This window comes from Sorex araneus, chromosome 8 (assembly GCF_027595985.1).
Source record: "Sorex araneus isolate mSorAra2 chromosome 8, mSorAra2.pri, whole genome shotgun sequence".
Classification (NCBI taxonomy): Eukaryota; Metazoa; Chordata; class Mammalia; order Eulipotyphla; family Soricidae; genus Sorex; species Sorex araneus.
The window spans coordinates 29,932,749-29,945,801 of NC_073309.1; the positions used below are offsets into that span (position 1 = coordinate 29,932,749).

At 50.5% G+C, this 13,053-nt stretch overlaps 1 protein-coding gene across 1 annotated transcript in view; it reads right to left on the reverse strand.

Moving 5' to 3' along the window:
• The window catches only part of HEATR3 (HEAT repeat containing 3), a 40,305-nt gene that overhangs the window by 12,505 nt on the left and 14,747 nt on the right, over nucleotides 1-13,053 (reverse strand). The window contains exons 6-10 of the mRNA XM_004600967.2: nucleotides 9,719-9,859; nucleotides 7,966-8,246; nucleotides 1,826-1,916; nucleotides 1,554-1,711; nucleotides 258-340 (exon numbers count right to left, since the gene is read on the reverse strand). Coding sequence (XP_004601024.2) covers nucleotides 258-340; nucleotides 1,554-1,711; nucleotides 1,826-1,916; nucleotides 7,966-8,246; nucleotides 9,719-9,859 — 754 coding nt within the window. The remainder of the gene's footprint in view (nucleotides 1-257; nucleotides 341-1,553; nucleotides 1,712-1,825; nucleotides 1,917-7,965; nucleotides 8,247-9,718; nucleotides 9,860-13,053) is intronic.

Sequence of the window (13,053 nt, forward strand, 5' to 3'; positions counted from 1 at the left end):
CTCCGCTGCTTCTGTCAACATCCACCCATTCTGCCACCGAGGGGCCCGGGGCGAGGGGCAGGCTGGGACACCCGTGCACGGCCCCACGCAGCGTGCCCCTTCCCGCGTCTGCGTGTACACCCCTTTCCCGGGAACCGACACAGGGAGCGAACCCCAACTCGCGGGGCTTGGGAGGGAGCCAGCGTCTCCTCTGTGACAGCCTGTGGTTTCCGTTTGTCACACAACGACAAAATATTTGGAGATAGGAAAGCACTCACTTTCTGATCAAAGGCTTCCAAGTGGGGTGTCGGGAACACACGTCAACCGCAGCGCTGTTCGGAAAGGCGGTCTTCTCAAAGATCTGGATTTGGGCACGGGCAGCAAGAGCAAGGTGAGAGGGAGCACACACCACACCCGGGACCCGCCATCAAAGCCCAGCGCGCCCCCTTTAAGTGAAAGGATTAGGCTTCATGGAGAGGCCTTCAGGGCATTTGCCTTGCACGCCCGGGTTCGATTCTCCCATCCCTCCTGGCAAGCTACCGGGAGTATCCTGCTTGCACAGCAGAGCCTGGCAACATGCCAAAAACAGTACCAACAATATGCCAAAAACAGGGGCTGGAGCGATATCACAGTGGGCAGGGCGTTTGCCTTGTATGCGGCCGACCTGGGTTCGATTCCCAGCATCCCATATGATCCCCTGAGCACTGCCAGGGGTAATTCCTGTTTTTTTTTTTTTTTGCTTTTTGGGTCACACCCGGCGATGCACAGGGGTTACTCCTGGCTCTTCACTCAGGAATTATCCCTGGCGGTGCTCAAGGGACCATATGGGATGCTGGGAATCGAACCCAAGTCAGCCGCATGCAAGGCAAACGTGCTACCCGCTGTGCTATCGCTCCAGCCCCGGGTAATTCCTGAGTGCAGAGACAGGAGTAAACCCTGTGCATCGCCGGGTATGAACCAAAGAGCAAAAAAAAAAAAAAAAAAACAATATGCCAAAAACAGTACCAACAAGTCTCACAGTGGAGACGTTACTGGTGCACGCTTGAGCAAATCGATGAGCAACGGGACGACGACGGTGCTGCAGTGCCACAGTGTTTACCAGATCCTACCACTCACCTACAATGGCAAGTGACAGCTCAATTCTTTAGCATGCAGAATTAATGGGGTTTGTTTGTTTTGTTTTGTTCTCGCTGGTTGGTTGCACAGGACTTATTCCTGGCTCCTCTCTCAGGTATCACTCCCTGCAGGGCTCTGGCAGTGCTGAAAGGGTACCCCCTGCAAGGCAAGCACCCTACCCGCTCTGCCATCTCCCGGGCCCCAATTAACACGTTTTCTTTCTTTTTTTTTTTTTTTTTTGGCCTCATTCGGCTGTGCTCAGGGCTTACTCCTGGCTTGCTGGGGGGGGGGGGGGGAAGGGGCGGGGCACAGGGGATGCCGAGGATCGAACCGGGTCAAGCACGCGCAAGGTAAGCACCCTCCCCGCTGCCCTCTTGTTCCAGCCCCCCTGAGTGGCTTTCTGGACCCCCCCGCCCCCCTGCATGTTTCCCAGAAAGCCTCGGATGAAACCAGATCACCGTCTTGGGGATGAGGTGGTGGGTGAGGGCAGTGTGGACCTCGTGCGAGAGGCAGAGGGGAGAGAGCAGCTGGCCCCCACCGTCACCGACGGAGTTCTCCGTGAAGGCGTCGCTTTCGTCGCTGCTGGAGAGCTCGTCCCACTCGTCATCGGAGGGATCTGGAAGGGGGTGACCCGACACGTAACGGGAATGTTTCAGAAAATCAGAAAACCCCCGTGGACGCCGCCCCCGCAGTCCCGGAGGAGAATGTTGGTGCGTGAGCCGTCACGGACCTTCACTGCAGCACATGTTGACGATGATCTCCAGGGCGGTCTGCTGGGCCGTCAGCAGCGCGACCGCCTCCCTCAGCTCCCGGTCTGTGGGCTGCAAACAAAACACAAACCAGCGCTCAGGGCCGGAGGAGACATCTTCACACGACTTTCCTGAAACAGAGCCTACAAGTTTTTTTTTTTTTTGCACATGGGCTTGGGCACGCGTGGGGTGGAGAAGTTAAGGAGCACGGGAAGGACACCGGAGCAGTGATTCCTCCTGGCACGGTGGAGCACGGCACTGGGAACCGAGAATCCGTCTAGCTGCACTGGTAAGTGCTGCTTAGGGCGGGCAGGAGAAGAGATTCAAATATTCAGAAATTCTGAACTGAGTTCACCCGGAAACTTAATCCAAGGTGTCAAGAAGTAAACTAAGATTAAAATAAAAGTGGCTTTCAAACACCAGGCACTTGCTTTTAGCTATTTAGACATTTTCTTGGAAAAGACTGCATTTGCAACAACTACTAACAAGCCCTTATTTGGTGAAGGAGCACTTAGACGTGTTCCTGGCTCTCTCTGGAAGACTGAAAAAAATAAAGACTTAAAGCTTTGAAGACTGAAGAAAAAAAGGGGGCTTTTTATCTCTGGCAACATATAATGTGAACTTTGGCTTTTTAATTAATGTTCTTTTTCTGGTTTGTTTTTTGCTCAGGGATTACTCTTGGCTCTGTGCTCAGGGATCATTCCAGGCAGGCTCAGGAGACCATATGGGATGCCGGAGATCAAACTCAAGTTGGCTGCATACAAGGCAAGCGCCTGACCTGCTGTACTATCACTCCAGCCCCTTAATTAAGGTTCTTAAAATGGGTAGTATAAATACACATGACACTGACTCTCAAGATGCTGTGAACTATAAAAAATAATGTCTGTTTTGTTGTCTAGAAGATTTCTAATTTTAAGTTTTCTAATTATCTTTTTAATGGTTGTATGACATTTCTATTAAATTATTAAGCACTCTCTTAGTGTGAACTATTTCAGATTAATGTAATATTCAGATTAGGATTACGTTAATCTGAAGTCTTTTATTTCCTCAGATTTACAGGGTCAAAGCTTAAAAGCACATCAATAAATCTTGTGACAAAGTCCGTTCTTTTCCAGAACATTCACACTCATTTATAATCTTCCAGTAATTTCTCTGTGCAACAACTAACTGCAATTTTAAACCATTTTCTTGTTTTGTTTTGGGCTGCACCTCGTGGAGCTCAGGGTTTACTCCTGGCCCTGCTCTCCTGGTGGTGCCCAGGGGACCATATGGGATGCTGGGGATCAATTCATATTGGCCCCACGCAAGGCAAATGGCCTACCCTCTGTACTATTATTGCTCTGGTTTCCTCGGAATGATTTTTCTTAAAAAAATTTTTAAAAAGTAGGGGCTGGAGCAATAGCACAGCGGGTAGGGCATTTGCCTTTCACGCGGCCGACCCGGGTTCGATTCCCAGCATCCCATATGGTCCCCTGAGCACCGCCAGGGGTAATTCCTGAGTGCATGAGCCAGGAGTAACCCCTGTGCATCGCCGGGTGTGACCCAAAAAGCAAAAAAAAAAAAAAAAAAAAAATTAAAAAAAGTAAAAGCAAACTGTTTTTAATAGCTATAGTATTAATAGCCCCTATATTTGTATTCCTCTTACTGCTGTCAAGAATGAGTACAGCCTGGGGACACTGGTGCTGGGATGGGTGCTGGGATGGGAGCTTTCACATGACTGAAAGTTAACCATGAACAGCTTTGTAAGAGTCTATCTCACAGTGATTCAATAATAAAATGTTGAAGAAAAAAAAAAAAGAACAAATACAGGGACCAGAGACATACTATAGCAGGTAAGGAGGGCACCTGCCTTACAGCCAACATGGGTTTTATTCCTGGCATCCCACATGGTCCCCTGAGCACTGCCAGAGGAATGTAGAGCCAGGAGTAAGCCCTGAGCATCGCCAGGTGTGGCACAAAAACACAAAACAAAACAACACAAATGAACAACAAAAATCATTCCTGGTGTGGCTAATGTTCTGGAAGCTTAGGACCCCCCCATGTGGCGCTAAGGATCTGCTGGTCAGATGGTGGCAACTTCAGAACCGGTTCACTCAGAGAGACAGATGGCTGAAAGTTGTGGAAAGAAAAGAAAAAAAGGCCAACCACCATTATTATTTGCAAATTGTCGTAGAAAATCAATGCCACTAGAGTCAGTACAGCCTGTACTAAGGCACTTGCCCTGCACGTGGCTGACCCAAGTTTGATGCCCAGCACCCCATATGGTTCCCTGAGACCATCAGGGTGATCTGTGAGCACTACCTGCTGTGACCCCCCCGCCCCCACCCAAAAAAATCTAATTCACTCTAAGTCCAGGGGCCGGAGAGATAGTACAGTGGGTAGGGGCATTTGACCTGCATGTGGCAGACCCGGGTTCCATCCCTGACACCCCATATAGTTCCACCAAACCCAAACCCACCAGGAGTGATCTCTGAGCGCAGAGCCAGGAGTAAGTCCTGCGCACCACTGGGTACGGCCAAAAAAAAAACCAAAAAACTAGTAAAAGTTCAGTATTCAGACTTGGTAGAAAGCAGATCATATATATTTACCCTCTCTGAGTTGTATTTTTATCTCTTAACCAGCAGTGCTCAGCAGGGCCATGCTGGAAGTCAAAGCGGGGGTGGCCACGTGAAAGGCAAGAACCTTAACTTCCGTACTATCTCAAGTCCTCAGGTTTTTTTTTCTTTCTTGATGTATAAAGACCTGACCAATGGGGCTGGGGTGATAGCACAGTGGGTAGGGCATTTGCCTTGCACACAACCGACCCGGGTTCCATCCCCAGCATCCCATATGGTCCCCTGAGCACCACCAGGGTGATTCCTGAGTGCAGAGCCAGGAGTAGCCCCTGTGCATCGCCAGGTGCAACCCAAAAAGCAAAATAAAATAAAATAAAATAAAATAAAAAGACCCAACCGAGCACACATTTACACATTTCCCAGGCCCGCTCCAGCACACACACACACATCCCCAAAAAATGCACAAGGATCTGGATTACAAGAACTCTGATCTTATGTTCCCATTCTTTACATAACTCCTGCTTAGAACACTTCCCTGCTTCTCATTATCAAGCTGACATAAAAAAAAGAAAGCCACCCTAGATGAAATGTTATGACATCTGAGATTTGCTTCCCGCTACTCCACAGCAAGAGGGGAGTGGGTGGAGGAACGGGATCGAGGAAACGGCCTGTGACTGGATCAGCAACACCACGGGAGCCGGGGAGGGAGTACTCCGCTGCCTACACCGGGGGTGAAAAAACAACGTGGACGATTTCTTTACATCCTGCCACTAGGCCAGACGTGAAGGGATGCAGGAACTTGGATTCTGAGACACGGCTGCACAAAGCCACTGGGTGCCGTGCAGACCCGCGCCGGCCACCCATTCACATTCCTGGCACGAACAGCGTGAGCCTAGCACCCTACTGGCCCTGACCGGCATGTTAACTAACAGTCTCTGAAAAGAAAGCTTCTGTTGTGAGTAAACACTACAGTACCTAAGCACTGAAGCTTTAGTCTAAAAAGTACTTAGAAAAGTAAATTGCCAGAGAACGGTTAAAAATCGATTTTGTTCTCAACAGTGGCACCTTCAATCTGAGCAAGCCTGGTTCCCAACCCCCACTTACTTCTCCTTCCCAATTCCCAGCCAGGGACGTGGGCTAGCGCAGCCCACTTTCATTGTGATGGGATTATGGGACAGTTTTTAAAAACACCTACGTCATCTAACTTGCTCTTCATATGACGACTACAGAGATGCTGTTAGGGAGTTATAGTCAATATCCTTTGAGAGGAAGAGGTTGCACAGACCACGTCTTCATCTATCTCACTTTACTGACTTAAAATTAACCCTAATCTCAGGGCCGGAGCAACAGTACAGCGGGTAGGGCACTTGCCTTGCATGCAGTTGACCCAGGCAGGTTCAATCCCTGACATCCCATATGGTCCCCGCTAGGAGTAATTCCTGAGAGCAGAGGCAGGGGTAAACCTGAGCACTGGGCATTGCGAGGTATGGCCCCAAAACAAAAGCAAACAAACCCGCTGTAGCTGTGCTATCACTGACCCTGACACGACATGCGGTATCCTGAGTATTGCCGTCTCTGAGCACAGAGCCATAAATGCCCCCTGAGCAGTGCAGGGTATGACCCCAAAAAAGGTATGGCCCTTCTCCCCGCCACCACCACCCCCCTGCCCCACCAAAAAAAAAAAAAAAACCAGGGGCCAGAGCAGTGGTACAGAGGGGAGGCCTTTGCCCTGCACAGCAGCCGACCTGGGTTCAATCCTCAGCATCCCAGATGGTCCCCCAAGCACTGCCAGGAGTAATTCTGAGTGCAGAGCCAGGAGTAATCCCTGAGTATCGCTGGGTGTGACCCAAAAAGCCAAAAGTGAAAAAGAAAAAAAAAATCCCTGTAAAACAGAGTCAGAGGGATAGTTTGGGTTTAAGACATTCTTACACGATGACCCAGACGCAGCTGATCCCCAATTCAATCCCAGTTGGCAAAACTCAGCAGGAAGAGTCTGTGGCCCCCGCACACCTTCTCCCCAGGGCCCAGGACACTGACTTAAGAAACTCTCTCTTGTCCCGGAGAGGCTACGTTTGACAGCAGAGCATTGGAGGACATCAACGAGACTCTGGTTTGCTCTTTCCTCTAAAGAACTCAGAGGCCCCTGGATGGAGCCACACTCCTGCCTCCACCATCTGTTTCTCCCCTCCACCCCTCCAGGCCGCTCAGACCCTCTGGGGGTTGGAGCGACATCTCACAGGGTGAGAGCACGCACCACAGGTGCGGAGTCCCAGGCTGACCAGCACCGCAGGGTCTCCCGAACACGGCCTGAGTAACCCTGGGAGGGGCCCAGAACCAACAGCTCCTGCCACAGCCCAGGCCTGGCCTCCTCTGTGCAGAATGAATGTGGCTGAAGCGACAGTTCAGTCCAACGGGTGCTTGCCTTGCACCAAGGCTGACGCGGGTTCGAGCCCTCGTGCCGCCTGCAGTCTCCCGAGTACCACCAGAAAGTGATGCCGAAGTGCAGAGACAGGAGGAAGGCCTGAGAACGAGGGGGTGACGCCCCAAAACACCAACAGTGACAAAAAAACAAGTCAAAAAGAAAAACGAGTGGGCCAAGTGTACAGACCCTGGAGAAGTCTGTGCACGCTCCACCACTTCCCAACAGCAGGCGTGAGGGTAAATTAGCATTCCCACGGTGGGAGGAACTGCGGCTCAACCATCGTCCTTCTCTCATCAGCACCCCGGGCTGGTGCCCGGCACACCCGACGGAATACGGCCCGCTGTGAAGACTCCGCCCCCTTTCCCGGGAAGAAATGTCCTTCCGGTGTCCGCCTCCACCTCCCCGTGTGCTGACTGGTCCAGCTCAAAGTTCCCAGCACCCAAGGCTGCGCCTTCCCCCCACAAGACGGCCCAGACCACCAGCACCCGGGTGGCCAAACCACCGCTCGTCTTCACACCACCTCCTGCGGCTGAGCAGCGGCCCTGGGCAAACGGAACTTGATGACAATGGTTTGGGGGTAAGATTGGGACCAGCCCAAGAAGTGACTTTACTGTCTTATTCTATTGCCAGCTGTTAGGAATCACTTTTCCTTAAAAAAAAAAAAAAAAAAAAAAAAATTGGAGAAGGGGGACAGGAATGGGGTGGGGGGGTGGGAGAGATACTGGGAATATTGGTGGTGGAGAATGGGCACTGGTGGAGGAATGGGTACTCGATCACCGTATGACTGAAACGCAATAGCACAGCGGGTAGGGTGTTTGCCTTGCACGCAGCAGACCCGGGTTCGAATCCCAGCATCCCATAGGGTCCCCTGAGCACCGCCGGGGTAATTCCTGAGTGAAGAGCCAGGAGTATCCCCTGTGCATCATCGGGTGTGACCCAAAACCAAAAAATAATAATAATAATAATAATGAGAGTCAAAGGGAAAACCAATATATAAAAATTATATATATATAAACATACACTAATATATTCGCAAGAATTCAGTTTATAATTCATCTTGCTGACATTTTTCTACAAAGTTTCAGATAGTTATGGGGGGGAAAAAGCCCTCTCAAACCCTGTTTGAAAGCATCAGTTGACTTACTGGAAGCAAATCTGAAACGAACGTTTTCCTTCTGACTTTTCTCTTTGGAGAGACCCCTTCCATTTCATCATCCTCCACCACACCCGCAGCACCATGAGCACTTTCCAGGAGCTCCTCCGTCTCGGCGGCAGTTTTGAGCCTCTGGGCCTCGGCCTCTTTCATCTGCAGAACCACGTCCCCCGAGTCCACCTCCAAGGCTGCCGACAAGATCCTGAGTATGGCATTGATGGTTTCCGCCTGGCTTTTGGAGGGAATGACATCCTTCACGTTCCAAACCGTGCCTGGGGGAGGGGTGAGCAGAGAGACAGAGACAGCGCCCGTGAGAGCTGTCGCCCAGTACGGTTTTCGAGAGACTGGCGCTGGGGAGCTCGCTGGCGTCCATTTCCAAACGCGACCCCCCACGGCTGCCGTCCAAGTTCGGTGAAGATCTGCGCGCGGGCAGTTCCCTGCACGCCACCCCGTCCAAACCCTCTCTCCCGAGGACAGTGCTCTTCTCTGGCAGATCGAACACACCGCAGCAGAGAGCGTGCCCATCGGGTTTCCTGTCAAGGGGCAAAGCCCAGCGGCTTCGCTCTCCTGCATCTCGACCTGAGCCGCTCTCTGCGGCCGCATCTGATATTCCATGGGGGGAATGGAATGTACTAGAATCTCAACATCTCATGTACAAACTAGAAAGAAGGTGCTTGGTCTCTTGCTTATCAAAAGAAAACGGAAACGACCACTGTGACTAATTTTTGTAAGGGACTATAAAAATACTTCCGATGGGGCTGGAGAGATAGCACAGCGGGTAGGGCGTTTGCACGCGCCTTGCACGCGGCCGACCCGGGTTCAAATCCCAGCATCCCATATGGTCCCCTGAGCATCGCCAGGGGTGATTCCTGAGTGCAGAGCCAGGAGTAACCCCTGTGCATCGCCGGGTGTGACCCAAAAACAAACAAACAAACAAAAAAAAATACTTCTGAAATGGTATATACTTAAAAAGAAAAGAAAAAAAAACCGAAAACAGGGATTCACCTGGTATTTTTATACCCATATCCACAGCCGTATTATACATAGCCAAAATGTGGAAGCAAACGGTACCGTCTGTCCTGTAATGAACAGATCGAAAGTAGCACGTACCGTCAGGTGTCACTTCTGACAACGAGGGGAGTTTCATATACAACAGTAGCCACCAGGGGTGCTGTCAGACTCACCGGGTCTGCACAGTAATTCTCTGTGACATCCACGCAGTCAGGGAATCAGCCAACAAGGCATTCCTTAGAACACATCCCCGCTGGAGGGCCAGAGCGAGAGGAGAGCGGGTAGGGTTCTTGCCTCGCCCGAGGCCAACCCGGGCTCCAGCGCCAGGAGAAAGCCCTGGGCACTGCCCCAGAACAAAAGGAAACTGTCAGGTATTATTCAGCCTTAGAGAGGCAGGAAGTCATTATTTATTTATTTATTTATTCGTTTTTGGTTTCTGGCCATACCCAGTGATGCTCAGGGGTTACTCCTGGCTCTGCGCTCAGGGATCACTCCTGGCGGTGCTGGAGGGGGGAGGGGAGAGTGTATGTAGCCTATGAGATGCTGGGGACTGAACCCGTGTCGGGCCGAGCGCAAGACAAGTGTCCTACCCGCTGCATCCTCTCTCCAGCCCCAAGAGAAGTAGGAAACTCTTGAGACGTGCTACCACAGGGGTGGATCCTGAGGACAGACGCTCAGCGCAAGGAGCCAAGCACGTGTAGAAAAACACTCTGTGACTCCACTCAGGCCGTACCTGCCACCAAGGTCCTTAAGAGCAGGTGCTCCATGGATGCTCCGGGACAGAGCATGGCCGCCTCCAGCACCTGCAGTGCGGGGGCACGGAAGGACCTCAGCAGCTCCGGGTTCTCCTCGGTCACGGTCTGCAGACAGTAGGCTACCAAGACAAAAGCACAATGAAATAAAAATTTAAACATTTAGGAACAAACCACTCATAACAACTAAACCCGTAAAAACACATCTGCATCTCGACAACTTCTTCAGACACACATAACATTATTGGTTTTGGTTTTTTGTTTTGTTTTTTTTTTTTGGGGGGGGAGGTGTCAGGGGCATCCCAAGAGGTGCTCAAGGAGCCCCGAGAGGCAGGGCACTGGCCGCCCAGCGGGCCGATGCTCGGGCCTGAGGCCAGGGGCAGCTTGGCGCTGCTGGGGAGCTGGGGGGCTTCCAGGACCACCCCTGGTGATGCCTGGAAGGCGCAGGGGTCAAACCCAGGTGGGGCTCACACAAGGCTGGCACATCAGCCCCTGTACTAGCTCTCCAGCTCCCAGCCTGCGTTCTTAGAAAATACAGTTAGAGGGGCTCTTACATACTGCGGCCAAGTGGAGTGATTATACACATCTGTAAACACTGAGAATCAGTCACAAACAACCTTGCAACTGAACACCAGTCCCCGAAACAAAATTCATCAATTTTACTGTTCATGTGCATCTAAGTTTGGGGGCACTCTAGCTTCCTTCCAGCTCAGCAGGGACTCTGGGCCAGAGAGAGGAGATGGGTTAAGCAAGTGCCTTCACAGGGCCAGCCCTGGTCCAATCCCCAGCACCATACATGATCTCCTAAGCCCCACCAGGTGTGATCCCTGAGCACCATTGGGTGTGGACACCCCCCCAAAAAAAATAAAAAATTTCAGCATGTCGTAAAGAATCAGAATATTTCTGGTGAAGCAATAGTTTTCCAAGAAGGGACTGAGTGACAGCACAGCAGGTAGAGCGCATATCTTGCATGTGGCTGACCCGGGTTCGATCTCCAGCATCCTATATGGCCCCCCAGCTCACCAGGAATGATCCTTGAGTGAGAAGCCAGGAGTAACCCAAGCATCGCTGGGTGTGTGGCCCCCAAAAAGAAAAAAAAAAAAAAAGATGTGTCAAGAGTTAGATATCAAGGGGCTGGAGCGATAGCACAGCGGGTAGGGCGTTTGCCTTGCACGCGGCTGACCCAGGTTCAAATCCCAGCATCCCATATGGTCCCCTGAGCACGGCCAGGGGTGATTCCTGAGTGCACGAGCCAGGAGTGACCCCTGTGCATCGCCGGGTGTGACCCAAAAAGCAAAAAAAAAAAAAAAAAAAAAGAGTTAGATATCAAGACCAATCAATTATTTAATACTTAACACCCTTGCATTAAGACAATACTATCTGTATATTAGAAATAGCCAAATATAAAAACAATTGGGATTTCATAATCAACAAAAGATGCTGCTTCTTTTTTTTTTTTTCTTTCTTTCCTTTTTTATTTTTTTCAGGGACCCTCCTGACAGTGCTCAGGGGCTACTCCTGCCCTACCCTCTATACTATCACTCCAACCTAAAAGAGGATTCTAAACATGTGAAAGAGAAACTTAAGTCCAAATTGTTTCTTTAAAATAGTCTACTGAGGGCTGGAAAACATCTCAAGGGGTTGAGCATATACTCTGTATGTAGGAAGCCCAAGTTCAATCCTCGGTCCCTCTTGGTCCCCAAGCACCTCCAGGAGCAACTCGGAACAGAGTTGGAAGGCCCTAAGCACTGCCAGGTGTGGCCCCAAAACAAAAATGAGGGGCTGGAAAGACAGTATAGGAGCTAAAGCACTTGCCTTGCATGCAACCAACCCTGGTTCAATTCCTGACACCACATGGTTTCCGTGCACCACAGGAGTGAACCCCAAGAACAGAGCCAGGAGCATTCCTCTGAGCACCGCCAAGTTGTAGCCAAAACAAACAAACAAACAAACAAAAAAACCCCAAAACCAAAACCAAACAAACAAATCCTATTAAAAATCTACTTTTACCCCAGGTTTAATATTTTGAAATAAATAGTGCTCATCCAAATTAGTCTGAACACAAACTACTGCTGTGATCTAGTTTGGTTTACAACACATACACACACACACACACACACACACACACACAACACACACATTCAAGAAATTTAATTTTTCTGAGATTAAATTCCTTTTTTTGGGGGGGGGTCACATCTGGTAATGCAAAGGGGTTACTCCTGGCTCTGCACTCAGGAATTACCTACCCCTGGTGGTGCTCAGGGGACCATATGGGATGCTGGGAATCGAACCCGGGTCGGCCGCGTGCAAAGCAAATGCCCTACCTGCTGCTACCTGCTGTGCTATTGCTCTAGCCCCTGAGATTAAATTCTTATAGCAAAAGTCCAACTAGTGATTGCTATCATAAAGGCTATGTAGGTATGGGAGCTGGAGCAATCTGGTCCCCCAAGCCCCACCAGGAGTAACCCCTGATGTCTGCCTTGAGTAAGAAGTCTTTCAGGAGTAAGCCCTGCGCACTGCTGGGCGTGACCCGAAAATCAAAGAAAAACAAGACTTTACATCAAGTTTGCAGCTCAGTGGTCAAGCCCACGTTTCAACATGTGTAAGGCTTTGGGTTCAATCTCCAGCACCACACCCCAAAAAGGACATAACCTCAAAGAAGACATACTAACACATAAGGTGGGATCTCAGGAGTTCACTTTACTATATGGAAGTCTTGCTTAATTTCTGAAACAAAGCTAATTATGGTATTTGTTTTACAAATCATGGGCTGGAGAGACAGCACAGTGAGTGGGTAGGGTGCTGGCCTTACACACGGTCAGCCAGTTCACTCCCCGGCATTCCATATGGTACCCCTGAGCCCGCCAGGAGTAACTCCTGAGTACAGAGCCGGGAATAAGCCCTGAGCACCCGCAGGTGTGCCCACCCTGCCGCCCCCCCGCAAAAAAAAAAAAATTATGAATGGGGACACTGGTGGAGGGTTTCTTACACTACATGTATGAAATCCGATCATTAATAGTATTGTAAGTCATTATGCTTAAAATTTTTAATTATCTAGTTTTTGAAAACTAGGGCGCAGGGGCTGGAGCGACAGCACAGCGGGTAGGGCATTTGCCTTGCATGTGGCCGACCCAGGTTCGATTCCCAGCATCCCATATGGTCCCCTGAGCACCGCCAGGAGTAATTCCTGAGTGCAGAGCCAGGAGTGATGCCTGTGCATTGCCAGGTGTGACCCAAAAAAGAAAAAAAAAAAGAAAGAAAACTAGGGCCCAGAGGAACAGCAGAGACGTGGGACGCCTGCCTGGGAAGCATATGG